Source organism: Mandrillus leucophaeus, unplaced genomic scaffold (genome assembly GCF_000951045.1).
Source record: "Mandrillus leucophaeus isolate KB7577 unplaced genomic scaffold, Mleu.le_1.0 Scaffold188, whole genome shotgun sequence".
NCBI lineage: Eukaryota > Metazoa > Chordata > Mammalia > Primates > Cercopithecidae > Mandrillus > Mandrillus leucophaeus.
In genome coordinates this window covers 3,535,895-3,554,001 of record NW_012101898.1, presented here as the reverse complement: position 1 = coordinate 3,554,001, position 18,107 = coordinate 3,535,895, and the positions used below count along the sequence as shown (strand labels likewise).

General features: G+C 39.1%; 1 protein-coding gene across 1 annotated transcript in view; it reads left to right on the top strand.

The window, feature by feature from the left end:
* CTNND2 (catenin (cadherin-associated protein), delta 2) overlaps window positions 1-18,107 on the top strand; it is a 1,004,786-nt gene that overhangs the window by 789,341 nt on the left and 197,338 nt on the right. The window contains exon 14 of the mRNA XM_011978063.1: window positions 16,163-16,346. Coding sequence (XP_011833453.1) covers window positions 16,163-16,346 — 184 coding nt within the window. The remainder of the gene's footprint in view (window positions 1-16,162; window positions 16,347-18,107) is intronic.

The following is an 18,107-nucleotide window of genomic DNA, read 5'->3' as shown; positions in this document are numbered from 1 at the left end:
CTTATGTGTTCATTCCCATGCATGACCCAACTGGGAAATAAAATAACAAAAGATATGAACTGGCATTTCAAAAAACAACATGCAAGCAGCTAATACGCTCATAAGAAGAAGCTTAATTAAAAGGAATGCCCATGGGAAGGAGATGCCATGTCTGCTAGTAGATCTCCAAAGATGAGAATGATTGCTGGCACCCAGGGGTTGGTGAGGGGCAGCAACACACACTATTGGGTGACAGTGTCAAGAGGGTAGTCTTTCTGGAGAGCATTTTGGCAATATACCCCAGTATTTAAAATGTGTATACTCTACCCAGTGATCCACGTTTTAGGAATTTATACTGAGAGACTATTAAGAAGCATCTTTAAAGCAGATGAGTTAATATATGGAAAGCATTTCAAACACTCTAGTACATAGTAAGAGCCAATGTCAGAAAAAAGAAAGAAAAGAAAAGAAAGAAACAACTTAAATGTCCATCAATACACAATTAGGTAAAAATGGACCATCAAATAGAGCATTAACAGGCATTAAAAATTAAGATGTGGCTAGATGTTGATATCAAAATATATCCGTAACATGTGTTGAATGCAAAAGGCAAGTTAACGAACAGTGTGTGTACTGGGATTCTATTTCTGTGAAGTGTCATGTGAATATGATAAGAATAGAGCGATAAACAAGAGCATGTCTCCCAAATCTCATTATCTCTGGGTGGATTTTATTCTTACTTTATTCTTTATCCCGTTTTAATAGGCTGAAGATTTTTATGTTACCATGTGTATTTTATAATCATAGAAAATAATAACTATTATTTTCATTTAGAAAACTTGAAAATATATACCAAAAACATGCACTTTTTCTGAACCTAAGATCTGATAAAGATTAATTATAATGTAAAATGGAATTTATTTTATACCATATATATCCATACAGAGAAATTACTGTGTGCAAACATAGAAGCAATCTAAAATTTGGTTTGAAATAGACAAGCATAGAAATTCCAAAGTTTTGGCATAACGACTCAGGAAAGTCACCTTCAATTCTCAGGAAACAATGTAGTTTTATACTAACCTTAGGGTTAGTAAATAGATAAACGCATTACATGTGTTCAGCGTATTCAACAATTTCTTGAAAAGCCAGTTTATCAGTTTTGTAATGTTACCTGAAGGAGTAGTGCTGAATGTCACATAGCATTTAAATAAGCAAGATTGTCACATTTTCTAAATTGTTTTCTGAAAATCCTATTACACTTTACATTCCAATCATCATAGAGGCTGCGCCGTCCTGCGTGCTTTGCCACGCTCTGCTGATGTTGCTCCTGCCTTGACTCAGGAAATTCCTAAAATAAGTGATTTTATCCCCTCCTGTCATGTGTTCTGTGTATAATCACTGAATACAAGCCATAATGATCTACTGGCTAATGCGTTTTTATTTGTTCTCAATCAACCCTCTGATAGTCCTGAAACAGATGCTTTTAAATGAGAACTGTGGCTCAGTATTTTTTACAAATATGCACAATAAAAGAGAAACATTTTCAAATTATTTGTGATATTTAAAACAAAAAAATAAGTCAGCAACTAACAGAAGAAGGTGTCCACTGACATTCAAGAGTAGCAGACCCTCCCAAGATTAACAGTTTGTGCAACTACATTTTTTTACACTGCTTTTTCTTCTTTATGCCAAATTACCTTCACCACCAGACTCTTCAATGCAGGCATGCTTAGGACCAGCCCTGGGCTGATGGTTCTTAATTTGAACCCTTTATTTCTTAACTTCTGTGACTCCATCCAGTCCCGTGCCTTTAAATACCATTTAAATGCTGAGGGCTCTACATTTCTACCTTTGTGCAGCACTCAACTCATGCATCCTGCTGCCTCTTGATAGTGATATCTAACTGGCATCTCAAACATAACACATCCCAAACTGGAGCCCGTGACTTCCCACCAGACCTGTCCTTCTTCCAGTGTTCCTCACCTCTGTGCTCAAGGCCAGGGCATCTCCATCTCCCTGCATCCCCACATCCAGCCAAGCTGCCAGCCAGACAGTGTTACGTCTGAATTATGTCTGACTTGACCACATCCATCTCTGCTGGCCATTTCTCCCTTGGGGTTCTGAAGTGCCCTCCTCGCTTGCCTGCCCACTTCTTTTCACCGCACTTCAGCCTGTTCTCTGCTGCACGCCTCCAGAACGGTGTCTAAAAACCAACCATCCTTTTGGGGTGACGGAAATGTTTGGGAAGTAGGTGGAGACAATGGCTGCACCTCACTGTGAATGCACTAAACAACTCTGAATTGTGCATGGTAAAGCTATTAACTGTATGTTATGGGAATTTCATCTTAAGTTTTAATAAAAGATTTTTCAAAGCCTAACCTTGTAGCTCCAATTGGGAATTTATCTCGTCTTTGTTATTTAATGCTATTGATCCACCAAGAAGGAATGAAACATTATAAAACAAACACAAAAACCCAATTATGACAGTTACCTGCTTAATGATATCCCTCCTACTGCACTTGTTGGATAAAATTGAAACTTCCGATAGTGGCCTCTGAGGCCCTTTTTGGAAAGTGCCTCCTGCACATCGGCTCTCATCAAGATTCCTGCAGGACATGAAAAGAACGTTCAGCCGGGATTCTCTACAGAGTCCAATGCAGGGATGCTTCCAAGGAGTGGACAGGGCTAGTATACGGGTCTAGAGGGTGGTCAGCAGCTGGTGACTCAGCAGTGGGCAGCAGTAGAAGCAAACACAGTCTCCAGAACTCGGGAAAAGTGGGAGTCATGAAGAGAGGCTGCTCTAGTCACAAGGCTTCCCAGCCCCAGGAGAACAACAAAGGAGTGGACATAACATTCCTCAGCTCTCTCTCTCCTCCTGCCCTCTGACTGCCTACTTATTCTTCCATTAGCTGAACCCTGTGGTTGGCTGCAAGCCAGAGGGCACAGGTACCCGGGAGGTTCGGCATGTGGGCAAAGTTGACATCTTTTATGACAGTGTGAGTCGTGACCGTACACAGTGCCAGGCATTACAGTGTTGTAGATATGGAGCTGGTAGGAAGCTGCCAATCAAATGCCTTGAATTTGATCGTTGAACATCAGTTTTGCCATCCAGACACTAAAAAACAAAAGCACAGTGATTTCCCTTAGTTCCAAAATATACAATACCTATGTCCCACTCTCTTCCTGGAGTCTTCACTTCAACTGCGTAGTCCTTGCTGGAATCCTAGCTGTGGTCACAGGGAGTGAATTCAGTGTCCGTGCTACCTCCTCCAACACTCTCTTTCCACACAGACCTTCGTTTTATTTCCAAAGAGGACGTTCTCTCTGCCTAACTGATATTATGAGCTTTGTGATATCCCGGTCTTGGTAGTGCCAAGAAGCTCCACCCTGCATCTTCTCTCAATGTCAACCTTTGTTATTTCCTCCCCAGTGGTGCTCTCCATCCGCAACCACATACCACAGGTGTTTGCTTTCTTGTTTTAGCCTCTATCACCCACTGAAGCTCCTTGAGGCTTGAGACCACTTCTTTCATTTTCCTATCATTGTCTTCCCAGCTCTGCAGAAGAACTGAACCAAAATTGCTGAATGTTTGCGAGATTGAATTCTTTAGTGATTTGCTTGCTCTAAGCCTTGAAACAGTTCTGGACCCAAAGAACATTCTGTCAGCTGAATGGATGGATAATGAGACAAAGGAACAAATAAACGAATGAAGTTGTTCAGTCACGATGAGGCTAAAGTATGAAGATCTCACATAGGAAACTCAGTAGTCACTTTCCTATAGTCATAACTTACAGTTTTTTCCTGTTTCTCAGGAGGAAGTCAGTGGAGGAAGCTGATGTTTGTGAAGTCAGTTAAAGACACCAGGACTAAGATAAAATAACGCCCAGCCTCAGTGGTCCCTCGCTCTGACTACTTTTTTTAAAAAATTCTTATGTGGCAGGACTCACCCCAGATCACCTTCCAGATTTTCCAGAGATGAAGCCAGTGCATAGGTATCTTTCTTAATGCCCCCCAGGTGGATCACATGAGAAATATTGTGGTGTAAAAGTAATCGCCATTTTTGTCATTGTTTTTAATTACTTTTGCAGCAACCTAATACTATTCTAGTGTAAGACCAGAATTGTCCAAATGTAAGTATCATTTTGTTGTTGAATTTTTTACTCAATTAATATTTTAGGTGGCACCTACTATACAGTTAGGCCCATAGTCTTTAGGATTGTTATCTCTCACCCTTTCTTATCTGCAAGCCTTTGCTCCCTTTTTCTTGATACCTGAATGTTTTCTCTTATTCTGGCTAATTCTGCTTGTCCTTCACGGGCCATCTGAAGACCTCCCTCTCCCATAGAACCTTCTGTGATGCCCTCTCATGGTGACTTTTCGCTGCCAGAATTTTCATGACACACCACCTCTGACAGTTGATGGACTTTTAGGATCTACAACTCTATAAAGTGTGTTTTGTTTTTCCCTGGGCAAGTGTAATTTGGTCTCCCCAGGTGGACTTTTATTAATTTACTGTATATTCCTTAGGGTATCTAGCAATGCCTTGTCTCAACAGGCATTCACAAAATATCTGCTGAAAACCTAAAAGGAAGAAGAGAATATGTTTGGAGGAAAATATGCAGTAGTAAATGTTCACATTCAGAATTATAGAAATGAAACTCAGAAATATAAATTTGAGCATGATCAGCAGAAATTATAGATGAGTGTTAATGTTGTTATTCAGTGATAGCACATTTTCCATGAAAAATAACCTCTTATTAGAATATCTGGAAGAAGTAATATAATTGGAAGTGTGAGAGCCTGTGTTTATACCCCAGCTCTCTCTCTCTCATTCATTACCTGTCCATGGGAGATTTCTGTAACCGCTTTAGTCTTTGGTTTCCTTCACAGATCAGTGCCCCTCTTCTAAGGTTGTGGTCAGGATTTAATTAAATAGTGCATATGACATGGTAATGGCTCAGGAAATGAGGACTCATGATCATCACTGGCATTATTATGACAGAGCAACAGTATCTGATACAGTTTGGCGGTGTCCCCACCCAAATCTCTTCTTGAAGTGTAGCTCCCAGAATCCCCACGTGTCATGGGAGGGACCTGATGGGAGGTAATTGAATCATGGGAGCAGGTTTTTCCCATACTGTTCTCATGATAGTGAATAAGTCTCCCAAGATCTGATGGTTTTATAAAGGGCAGTTCCCCTGCGTGTGGTTCTCTTGCCCACCACCATGTAAGATGACCCTTTGCTCCTCCTTCATCTTCTGCCATGATTGTGAGGCCTCCTCAGCCATGTGGAACTGTAAGTCCATTAAACCTCTGTTTTTTTATACATTACCCAGTCTCAGGTATTTCTTCATAGCAGTATGAAAGTAGACTAATACAGTACCAGACAATTTTGATTTAACTAAAAAAAAAGATCTAGTCATGAAATTAGTGTGCTGAATAGACGAACAATTGGGTTTTTTAATTACCCCAAATCTCAATCTGATGTTTCTTCCATGCTTCCCACAGAAGGTTGTAGCTGTGTGTGTGTGTGCGCGCGCATGTGTGTGTGTGTGTCTGTTTTAGTAGAGGTCAGCAGAATTAAATGCTTGCGAGAAAAATTAGTTGTAAAAGTAGTTTCAATGCTGAAAGTTCTTTTTAATTAACTACAGTTAATCCTTACACAATGTATATATACTTCAAATATCATGTTGTATAAAGATACATACATACAATTTTATCCGTCAATTAAAAACATATAAAACTGAATGTTCTTCCTTCTGTGAACTCAAATGCCTTCTTTAAATTTCTCAAGCTACATTACCTGGGGCAAAAAAGGAACTGGCAAAAGATGAAAAGCAGAACATTCTCCTGTGTTCATGTATTCTGCTTCAAAGGATAGCACGCCACATCACTTTCCTCCCATTTCAAATAGCAAATTTATGTGTCTGACATTTGTCTGATTGTTCATATGCATCACAGTCAGACTCTTATCTGACCTTCATTTTCCCCAAAGTTGAATGACTTTGACAGGTAACTCAACTTCTCTGTGTCTCAGTTTCCTCATCTGTAAAATGGACTTGGTTGAAGGTTTGCATGAGTTAATACATGCAAGGTGATTAACAGAAACCCTAGTGCATGACAAGAACTCAAAGATGTTAGATATTTTTGGCTACGATTTGTGTTGTGTTTTTTTTCCAATTATGGTCTTGTTTTGGACATGTAGTTCAGCGATGCTCTGTGGAAAAGCTGTCGCTCTTTTTATTCTGCCACCATATCTTCATCAAGGTTGCTTTGCTTCTCTTTGAAAGCCATGGAACCCAAGGGTGCCCTTTAAAGTGGCCCCAGTGCAGAACAGTGTCTCCAATCCAGGGATTCTTGGGTAAGCAAGCTCCCACAAATTCAATTAGAGCCTTTTACATCAACAGGACCTATGAGGTAGATGTGCTACCTATAGTATAAAAAAGGAAACTCCAAGGCAATAGCCATCACTGTCTTTGTAAGAGGTTATATATGCCTGCTCACTCGAGACCCAGAGAGTTTGGAATGACAGCTAGGGGCCTTGCCAAGATGTGCGCTGGCTGTGTAACTTCTGGGTTATGGTACTTAATGGAACTGTAAACAACTCAATACCCTTTGTTCCATGACTTTATGGATAATGGTGATGACTTTATGGATAATGGATCCCCTGAATATTCAAGAATTTGCCAGACTCCGTTTTTACCAAAGATGGCATTAGCCATCCACCCATTTTCAGTAATTTATATGGTTTGTCAGCTGTCAGATCCCCAAAGACTACTGTAAAATCCCAACTCAGCAAAGTTGGGTTTGTTAGACTTACTGCAGTAAGTATCCTCCCTCATGGCAGTGGGTCTAAAATCCTCCCTTGAAAGAGTCTTAGTGTCAAAGGGAAAATGAAGGCAGGGTATTTATAAGGCTGTAGGTCCTTGACTGGGAGATTTTAAGGTGGGTATTGCAAGGTGGGGAACCACTGGGGTTAGGCAGAGTTTTGACTAGTAGCACAGTGAAGGGAGGGTCTTGAAATGGGTCATCATGATGAGCAAACTGTTACTCTTGATTAGCTAGTTCTCTAGTTCACAGCCTAAAAATTCGCGGGCAAGTATTTCCTAGAGCAAGCACTTAAATTATTTTTGATCAGTCTCAACATGGTCTAACACAAGGATAGGAAAATATATCTGTCCCAGTATCATTTAACCCAGGGCCAAAAATTACGGTGATTTCACCTCCTGCCTTTACTTTCTTTTAATCAGATAGTGGGGGTATTTTGTCTTTAAATCTCTGTCTCTCACTTTCTCTCTCTCCTCTTCCTCATTATGCTATTTATTGAAAAGTCAAACTTAAGTTACTTTATTTAATGTATGTAATTTAGGGCACCAAACTATCAAGAAACAAAACAAAGTGTAAGAAATCATTTTATCAACACATAGAAGAATATGACAGCTGTCAGATAAAAGAGTATGATCTTTAACTGTCATAACTTTTAAGAAAAGAGTTCCAGGACCACTTTCCAGAGATTGTAGAACTCAGCCTTGGTGCTTTGGTAACCTCTTTTCAAAGTTCTGGCACACCCAAGGTCATTGAGGAAGGCTATAGTTCTAAGCAAAACTAATTTTGTATTCCTAACTGTTGGTCTCTTGGGGATTGAGAAATATGAAATTCTATGGTTCATTTATAAAATGCTGTGATCAAAGATGAATCCATGACTTTCGCAGATGGCTACTACCAGACATTGACATACAAATTATTTTCAATTATCATTACTTTAAAAAATTACTGTGCGGAGAGCTTTCTACTTCTTGTAGTATCTGCATTGCCAGTTGCAGACAGGCATCCAGTTTGGGACAGGCATCATTTTCTAACATTAATAGAGCCTGATCTGTTGTGCCTTTTTGGTAAACGTTTAATAGAAGAATTCTAAAGAAACTAGGATATGCATACTCTATTTTGGAATGAAAAGAGAAATCATAGATACATCTGAGTTTTGATTATTTTCATTTTTAAAAAATCAGTCAATTATAATCTTTTGTCTGTAACATTACCTAATTTTAGGTAGAATTAATTCAGGCTCTGAAAACAAAAGTGAAGGTTATTTTTTAAACTAATCAAAAATTTAGGTGAGATTCAGGCATAGTGGCTCTTGCTTGTAATCCTAGCACTTTGGGAGGCTGAGGCTGGAGGGTCACTTGAGTCCAGGAATTCTAGACCAGGCTGGGTAACATAGTGAGACCTTGTCTCTCCAAAAAAAAAAAAAAAAAAAAAAGAAGTCAGGTATGGTGGCACGTGCATGAAGTCCTAGCTACTGAAGTGCAGAGGTTGGGGGATCACTTGAGCTCAGGAGGTTGAGGCTGCAGTGAGCCATGATCATGCCACTCCTCTCTAGCCTGGGCAATAGAAAAAAAATTTTTTTTCTGTCTGAAAAAAAAAATGAATATGGCTTCTGGCTTCTTGCCATCTAAATGTTTATCATCTTGATCTAAACTTTTAATGTATGCTTCTGGTACTGAAATTTGAACATCAGAAAGTTGCTGGCATCAGTTTTGGCTTAGAATGAGACAGTACCTTAGTATTGATGGCTGTATCTTATAAAAAAATTGTTTAAAAATCTGCGGATTTAAAACATTGCATGGAGACCCAGGTAAATTTAGTCAGTTTAAGCCAGAATCTGCCTTGTATGCAACAGCCAAGATCTGAATTGCTTTCAAATATCAAGGACAACTCATTCTTCATCCATTCTGGGGCTAAATAAATTTTGTATGTATTTTGAAAATGAGCAAGAATAATTCTACTTACTGCTCAGTATTTGTGCTTAAGTGATTATCTTTTAAAAATTCTGTATTTGGACCTGAAGCATTATGTGGCAATTGTAGAATTTGAGAGTTTACAGCTATGGACCATGGCACTCCAATTTTCCCTCTTCGTCTCCCACACCTATCAGCCTCAGAGGCCCTTTCTTCCCATTGCCGGCTCTGTGAGACTCAGCCTAGAATGATGATTCAGCCTGTTGAAATTCTAAAAGGATCAACCTTTGTGTAATTCCCACTGCAAAGGCCATAGCAGGTTCCTGTTCTGGAATATTAAGGAGGAAAATGTAGAGGTCATTTGTTCTGGTCAACCAACCCCTGGGACTCCTACAAGAAGCCTTGGCCTAAGGAGCTGTTATTAGAGCAACATTTAGTAAACTCTATCTAACATTGACTCAAGATAAACGCTTTAATTTTTTAAAAGCATTCAGTGAGTGTGGTATGTGAATCTTTTCCATCTAGGAGGACTCTCAAAATGATCTCAATTAGCAGCCACTCCTGAGGGTTATTGCTTCTCGGGGCCATATTGAGAGTTTACACACATCCAAATACTCATTTATATGGCAGATGCACACACACAATAGTATAACAGGACTTCAGGGTGTTCTGGGCCTCTATATTTCAATCATTCAATCTCCACACACTAGGGACTCAAAGTGTGAATGGGTGGGGGTGGAGGAGGTAGTAATGAGGGCCCCTAATCATAATCAGATTTTACCCCTCCCCCCACACTTCCACCCTCAACCACACCCAGCTATTTTTTTTTTAATTTTTATTTTTTGTATTTTTAGTAAAGACTGGGTTTCACCGTGTTAGCCAGGATGGTCTCGATCTCCTGACCACGTGCTCCGCCCATCTCAGGCTCCCAGAGTGCTGAGATTACAGGCATGAGCCATCGGGCCCGGCCAACTCTGGCTTTTTTTAAAAAATGAACTCGTGTCCCCCATTCTTCTCCTTTTTCCTCCCCTCTCCCCAGGTACACAAACTATCACTCCCAAAAGAAATAACAAATTTGTTTAAAATAAATCCTCATAAATACACTAAGTAGATGCTTAATTCACTAATTTTAAATACATTTTGATAAACATTTATTTAAAATGAATGAAGCCCAGCTTTCCTTTGGGCTTGGTTTGAGCCTCGTCCACATGAGGGGATTCGTGCTGGGTCTGAAGAGCTAAAAGCAAGCCAGTGGGCTGTCGTAAAGTCCTGCACAACCACCAGGCAGTGTTTGATTTTACCATCATTTAAAACTTGCTTTTATTAAAACATGCTTTTTGTTCATCTGGATTTTTTTTAACCAAGATAGTCTTCATCTCTTTCAGTAAAAAGAAACTACAATTACCCTCTATTAAAGCATTATAAAGGAGCAAATGAAAGTAATTAAGGTTTTATTAAGGAATTTTTATTAAACCAATCATTGCTCATGAATATGGATAATAGCAAGGAAAAGAGCCATTCTGTGCCTGAAATAAAAATAAACTATATTTTAAATATCTTTAGTGTATGTAAATGTCTTCTCAATTAAACTTTCAAAATTATGTTTGGAACAGCAATAATTTTACACTGATGAAGGAAAGCTATTGGATGGAAATAATGAAAGATGCTAATAAAACAAATTTATCACAGATTATAATCTGGAAGGAATTAGCATATTTTCATCAGGTAAATTTAAATTTTCTAGTGACCATCAACCAAAATATTAAACCATTTTTCATATTATCCTCAGATATAAACAAACAGGGTAATTTGTTATAGATGCTGAAAACCAGTGTGAATTCAATCAGTTTTATAGTTTTTCCTCAAATTGAAAGTTTAGTATTACCTGGGTTAATTTAGAATTATCAAGGAATTAATATAAGAAAATTACCCAAGTGAAACACCAGAGATAAGCCTTTTAATACAAAACAGATTAATATGTTTCAGTGCTATAAATTTTTCTCTACTAGCTAAAAGTAGAATTTCTGTAGATTCAAAGTAAATAATCCCATTGAAATAACATTTTTCTATTCTCGTTTGGATGTATTATTTGCGAAATTACATCTTGCATCTGCTGTTTTATTTTTTCTAGGCATGACGTCATTTTGCTAACACTATAATACTTACAGAACGTTCGATGCTTAGAGCATATGGCATCCTATAAGGTCATACCATCCAGCTGTTATTTTTTATTTTTCTTTAGTGCCTGTTTGGTGAACACTCGTGTGTCAGGGCGTATTCTGTGTGCCAGGGATTCTGTAGCTCTGTGTGTTCTGCATACGATGGGCATTCAGCAAGTGTCTGCTTTCATTTGATGCCTGGGACCCTGTTGGAGGATGGAACTGTGAGCAAATGACAGAATGAGTTAGTGTTGAGGTTGCTGCTGAAATTAAATAGGAGATCTGACAGCAAGCATCTAGGAAGGTAGATTAGACTGATCCAGAAAAGCCTCTCTGAGTTTAGCACATTTAAGGTGACGTGAATGGAAGAGGGATTAGCCATGGAAAGATCTAGGAAAGAATGTTCCAGAATGAGGCAGCAGCAAGTCCAGGGATCTGGGACACAAAGGAGCTTATGTGTTCAAGAAGAAACAGCTATTTTGGCTGGAGCATAGTGACTAGAGCTGTGTGGTACCTGGGCCACCAGCACAGGGAATTTTTGTTTTCTTCACTGATGTCTCCTTTCCTTGTCCAACAGAACCATGTGCATGTAGTAGGTCCTCAATATTATGGAATGGATAAATGAATGAATAAATGTGATTCAAGATGAATTTAGAGATTTAGAGAAAGGCCTGATCATGAGCCTACCATAAGAAGTTTAAATTTATTTTGAGCATAACAGGTTATTTTTGAAGGGATATGTAGTAGACTGAATAATGCCGCTGCCCTCCAAGAAAAGTCCACGCCCTAATTCCCAGAGCCTATAAATGTTACTTTTCATGGTGAAAGGGACTTTGCAGGTACGATTAACGTACGAGGGCTTCATATGGGGAGATTGTCCTGGATTATCCAGGTGGGCTTAATGTGATCAGAGTGCCCTTATGAGAGGGAGGTGGGAGGGTCAGAATCCAGGAAGGAGATGTGATGATGGAAGTCAAAGTCAGAGGGATGTAAGATCTCAAGCCAAGGGATGTGATGCAGGCAGCCCCCAGGAGCTTGACAAGATGAGAAAACACATCCTCCCCAGGATCCTCTGGAAGGAGCCAGCCCTGCCAGCCCATTTCAGACTCCAGACCTCCAGAACCTAGAAATTTGTGTTTTTCAAGCCCCTGTGTAGAGATTTGTTAAGGCAGCAATTGGAAATAAGAGCAGGATTATTCCAAATTAAAGAAAGTGTTGGGTCACTTACTGAATTGCAAACATGAAGAATGATACACTTTTAAAAATTAAATTCTTTTCACTTAAAATGCATTTTAAATTTAGTTACAAAGTGTAGCTGGATCATCCTTGCTATATCTTGTATACTCTTACATTGGAATTTGGAAGGAATAAGGAAACAAGTGGATTTAGGTAAGAGAGGAATAAGAATTAAAGTGTAGTGGAAAGGCAAGAGGGAAAAATGAGTCCATCCATTGTAGAAAGACAAAGGGATAGGAAAGTGAAGCCGAGAGAAGAAAGCAACAGAGAGAGTAGGCGCTTCATAGGAAAGGGACGCTATATTGTCTATTGCTGCATAACAAATTCCTCCACAATTTAGCAGCTTAAAGCAACCAACATTTACGTCACCCACTGTGTAAGTGCGAGGAGTGCAAGCAGGAGCCGCGGATTTTGTGGTCCTGGCTCGGAGTCTCTCATGAGGCTGCAGTCATTCGAAGGCTTGATTGGGGCTGGAAAATCCACTTCCAAAATTTTGGCTGAAAGCCCTAATTCTTTATATAAGGCTGCCTGAGGGTCATGATGGCATGACAGTTGGCTTCTCCTCAAATAACAATGTGAGAGAGGGCTTGGAGGGAGCCACAAGGCCTTTTTAATGACCTAGTCTCAAGTCACAGTCACTCCCACCATGTTTCATTGGTCACAAGTGAGTCACTAAATCGAATCCCCATGCATGGAGAGAAGGATTAGGCTCCACCATTTGAAGGAAATGTCCAATAATTTGTGGACATATTTTAAACCTGTATGGAAAAGGGGAGGGAGGAGTGAAATAAATGTTGGAGCAAAAAATTTATTTTCCCTTAGTTCAGAGGATGCCTAGATACGTCCAGTTCTCTCCACTAATCTCTCTCCCATCAGTCAAGACGTGTGTGTGCGTGTGTGTGTGCGTGTGCGTGTGTGCGTGCGTGTGTGTGTGGTGTGTGTAGCAGGAAAGATGTGGAATTCCCAGTTGTTTCCCGCTTTTCCTTCTGCCGGACGATGTAAGTCTTCATCTCAGTTGTCTCCAGAAACTGCTGCTTCTATACTTAAACCTATCTCATGTCCAGATCATCTAACCAAAACTCAAAATTTTGAGGACCCTCTGCAGCTGGTTTGCTGAATTCCCCCTCGAGAAAATCTGCCACGTTACATCCACTTTACCAAGACTTCATCCAGAGGTGATAAAGTGGTTCGATAGAGATTCATTGCAGTTGTAATGAGTTCAGGAAGCATTGTGCATTGCAGTTATAAATTAAGATAGAAGGTTCAGAGATATGGATCAAGTACTGTGATCAGTTCACTGGAATGTGACTCGCAAATGGAGACAGCCTGGAAAGGTGGAATGAATGTGAACTTCTGTTTGTGCATGATTCTGAATTAGGTTATACTAATTAATGAATTAATGGGAAAGGTGAAGGAGATAGAACAGACTATAAAAAGATGACCCAGACTGCATTTGCCTTTCTATTCCTTCACTTCTTCTCAGATACTAGATTTGGCCTTTGGATTTTCTTGGATTTCCTTCCTCCCTTTCCCTGTGTTTTCTGTTTGTAAGAAAACAGTAAAAATAGCTGTATTCTCATAGAAAGCCTTTAGACTCTCATATTCGTTGCATGTAAAAATGCAAAGATTTCTCTTTGCTATTTTGTTTGTTTGTTTTCCTGAGACAGAGTCTTGTTCTGTCACCCAGGCTGGAGTGCAGTGGCATGATCTTGGCTTACTACAACCCTCATCTCCCGGGTTCAAGCAATTCTCCTGCCCCAGACTCCCGAGTAGCTGGGATTACAGGCACACGCCACCACGCCCAGCTACTTTTTGTATTTTTAGTAGAGATGGAGTTTCGCCATGTTGGCCAGGCTGCTCTCAAACTCTGACCTCGTGATCCACCCGCCTGGCCTCCCAAAGTGCTGGGATTACAGGCGTGAGCCACCATGCCCGGCCTGCCATTTAGTTTTTAAAGGGTATATACTGTACAGCAAAATATGTCACCCATATTTTAAAACATTTACAAGCCTCAATTTTTAGATATTGATATTTTAAGTCTGGATTTGGGAATGAAAAAAATGCACATTTTGTTCCTGTATTTTTGCATTGTATATTTAGAAGAGCAGACACAAATGCGTTAGCGTGATATTCCTGAAAGTTATCCTTAAATGCTGGGGTAGATACTGATTTCTTTTTAATATACTATTTAATACTGCAAAATCAATTATTTTACTCTAAAAATAACATTTTTATGAGGCTGGAAATGATTGAAGGAAGTTATTTTGATTATTTAGATTACCAAAATTTGGTAAAATGTTTCTCAATGGATGAATAAGCAGCTTTGTATTTTATTTAAAACAGGATAAATGTATATGTTAATATTCCTAGCATTTCAAATCAGTCCAAATCAGAATATATTCTGAGCACCTTCTGTGTACCATTGAGCATTTTTTGTGTACTCGATTTAGGATACTAATGGCGATACAAGCACAAACAAAAGTGTATATAAAATGGTCAAATTCACTAAAGCACGGGTGGACAAAATTTTTCCGTAAGGGGACAGTTTGTAAATGGTTTATGGTTTGTGGGCTGTACAGTCTCTGTTACTAATACCTAGCAATTCCTTCATAGGACAAAAGCAGATGTAAAAAATTTAGAAATGAACAGACATGGCTGTGCTTCAATAAAAATTTATTCATAAAAAAGACAAGCTAGATTTGCCTTCACATTAACTCCCTGTACTGAAGGATTATTTTATGCATGCCAGGCACTAAAAACATTTTGTTTTCTTTGCATTCACTTAAATAAAATTTCCAGTAAATGTTATTTCTAAAGACAGCTGAGTTTGCCTCTGTAGTCACATTTTTGTTGAACTTTATAGTCACTTTATTTTTATAGTCACTTATTTAGTTATTAACAGTCAGATTTGTATTATTAATGTTCTTGGATAGTTCAACATGTGCAATGCAAGGAACCAATAAAACAAATTTTAGAAATAAATATGTTCCGTTTGTTCTATTCTTAACACAGTAGATGGAACAAAATCCCATTTCATTAAAATATATTGAAAGCTCGTTAAAAATATAAGCTAGGAGTTCTATTTCTAAAGATAACTATGTATTTTATCTCCAATATCTGCAGTGATGGTACCTGTTTAGGTTAAGGGTGTATACAGGCTTTCTTTCAAAGAAAAATAGAATGTTATTCTCTGTTTCTTTTTTTCTTTATGTATACTGTTCTAACAAAAAAAGAATAATTATTTAAAAGCATTTTCAAATAATATTATAATATATATGCAATGTTTATGACCTTTTCTAGAATATCTCCTTTTTAAAAATATTTGAAAGCCTACAGCATTCTATTTGTCCTTAACATTTTGCATTGCTCTGCCTGCATGAATTACTGTGATGCTCTGTCCATTGTGAACATGCCCTCTTCTTCTCACCTCTCCCTTTGTCATTACTGAAGGAGGAACATTCTGTAGGTCCTCCATGAGCATTGCTTTCAGAGAAAAGCTGACAAAACTGTCACAGGGGGCAACAGTTTAAATTGCTTGTTGAGCCAGTTGTCATCTGATGTGATGCTGGATTCTGATAAGGTCCTACCCATGGTAGCTGGTTGTTTATGAAAGCACTTAGCTTTCATGGCAACCACATGTGCACACTGAGGTCTTCGGTAAAACAAAGATGCTCTACTAGTCCATTTCAAAAACCTTTCACATCTCTTTGGTCTTGATTAGAATTTAGCAACTTGGGTCCATTGTATTAAAATGGAACAAAAGCATTGTTGGTAGCCTCAGTTCAATCAGACCTCTCAACCTTGATTATGCACCATGAGGAAATAAACATACTGGTGTCACAGTTCTTCTGCTCACTCATCAGATTTTTCACAGAATGCTGTTAATGGGTTCACACAAATGTTCTAAAATCAAGGGTACACTCTAGGATGTGTGTCCACAGTATCTTCATCCTTCCTGCCAGTGCCATTAACTCAAATAAGGAAGATAGTTTTGAGATGAGAGAAACTCGTGGTCACCCAAAAGCTCTTTTTGTGTGTCTCTTGCAGGAGTCCTTTGGAACCTCTCCTCATGCGATGCACTCAAAATGCCAATCATCCAGGATGCCCTGGCAGTACTGACCAACGCAGTGATTATCCCTCACTCAGGCTGGGAAAATTCGCCTCTTCAGGATGATCGGAAAATACAGCTGCATTCATCACAGGTGCTGCGTAACGCCACCGGGTGCCTAAGGTCAGTCCTGTGTCACGAGTGCCTCCTCCCACCATCTTCCCCTGGCCAGACACTGTCTCTTTCCATAGCTTTAATGGCTCTTTTACTGAGGATCAGACCATTCTGAAAAGATGAATGTTTATGTGGCAACGGAGTATAAGAAGTTGATTTTAAAAGTTTCTAACCAGGTAATAAAGACATATAGGTATCTTTCTCTACCTAATCAGTGTTAGATTTATTTCACACGATTTCTTAGATCTAAAGTGAAAAACAAACATTTTTATTCCAACCCCAAATAAGTCATTTTTTTTGGCTGAAAACAGTCATTCTCGGTAATTTCACATTATGTCATGCATATAGCACAACCAGGCAGGCTGACTGGTTGGGCAGAGTTCATAACAGGTACATAGGGATCTGGTTAACTGTCGCAAGTAGCTATTTTTAAAAATATTCTTCTTTTAAAAATTCTCTGTTTGACTGTAAGAATCTATAATTCTTAGGAATAGCTCTTTAATAAGGCCTGTTATATTAAATGGTTTTTTAAATAATAAAAGTAGCAAATGTGTTGTAATTCTCTCCTGATACATTTTTCACAGAAATCATCCCCCAGGAATCTATTGAGATTTCTTAAAATCAACTTTATGTCTTGTTTAATTTTTGCTCTTAGGAAGGAAAGTAGTTATCAAGATATAATTCTCCTAAACTCTAGAAACTCTGCTCCCCAAAGTGTATTTTGAACCAAAGTTGCAAATCTCTGCTGGGTGAAGTTGCTGGGATAGGGGCACAAGGGGTGATTAAAAACACCTTGCCAAATAATCTGTATTTTGAAAGTAAAACATACAGGGTTGCTTTAGTTGGAATGGTTCAAAGCTGCCATTTCTCCTACAGTTGATCAGTTTCTAGGTATAACAACCAGTCTCTACTGAGAAGAAACAAAATCACCTCAGTGGTATTAATAATCATCATCTCATGAATATTCATCACAATGCTCTCAGCCTCCAGTCTTAAGAGGCGGTGTGTGTTTGTGTGAATGTGTGTGCACAGAGCAAGATAAGAGCCTGCCTCCACGAATATCTACAAGCCCTCATGGGCAGGAGTGGGAATCCTCTGACAATTCTGCTTTTCATCCGAGTCACGAAATCATGAACATCTGACATGATTTCTCTGGATAGGTGCTACCATGTGCCAAATATACAGTACTCTGAAACCCTCTACTGAGGCATCCATTTCATAACCCCTTAAATTCTGTTATCCTTTAGAAAATGTCTGTCCCACCAGAAGAGATATAACTCCCCCAAAGCTAAAATTGTAGGCACTTCTGAACTCCCATGCCTGATTTTTCCATGTCACTTATTCGCTACTATTTAAAAGTGTTTTTCCCTTGCTAGCATTCCCTACTTTCAGAGTGTCAGGGCCCATAGTGAAGACTGCAGAAGGAACTGTCTCAGAAGCGATTGTAGAAGTGTAATCAAGAAGGACCTGGCTAGCTCTGTCTGTTAAAATGCTCTCTGATTAATATAGTAGCATAAGTATGTCTTCATGGTGTTTGAAAGGAGGTAGGCTACCACCTTTATGAAAGTACATTTGACATCCTTTGATGAAAAAGTAGATGAAGAAGCTAGACCACTGTAGGCTCACGAGTCCCCTTTACACATCATCTGGCTGAGTTTAGGGTCTGGGTTGTGGTGCCAGAGTACAGTTTGGTGAGACCAGAATGACTCCCCATCCCTGTCTATTCCCACCTACAGTAGCTTGACACTTGCTGCTGCTTCTGCTGCTGGC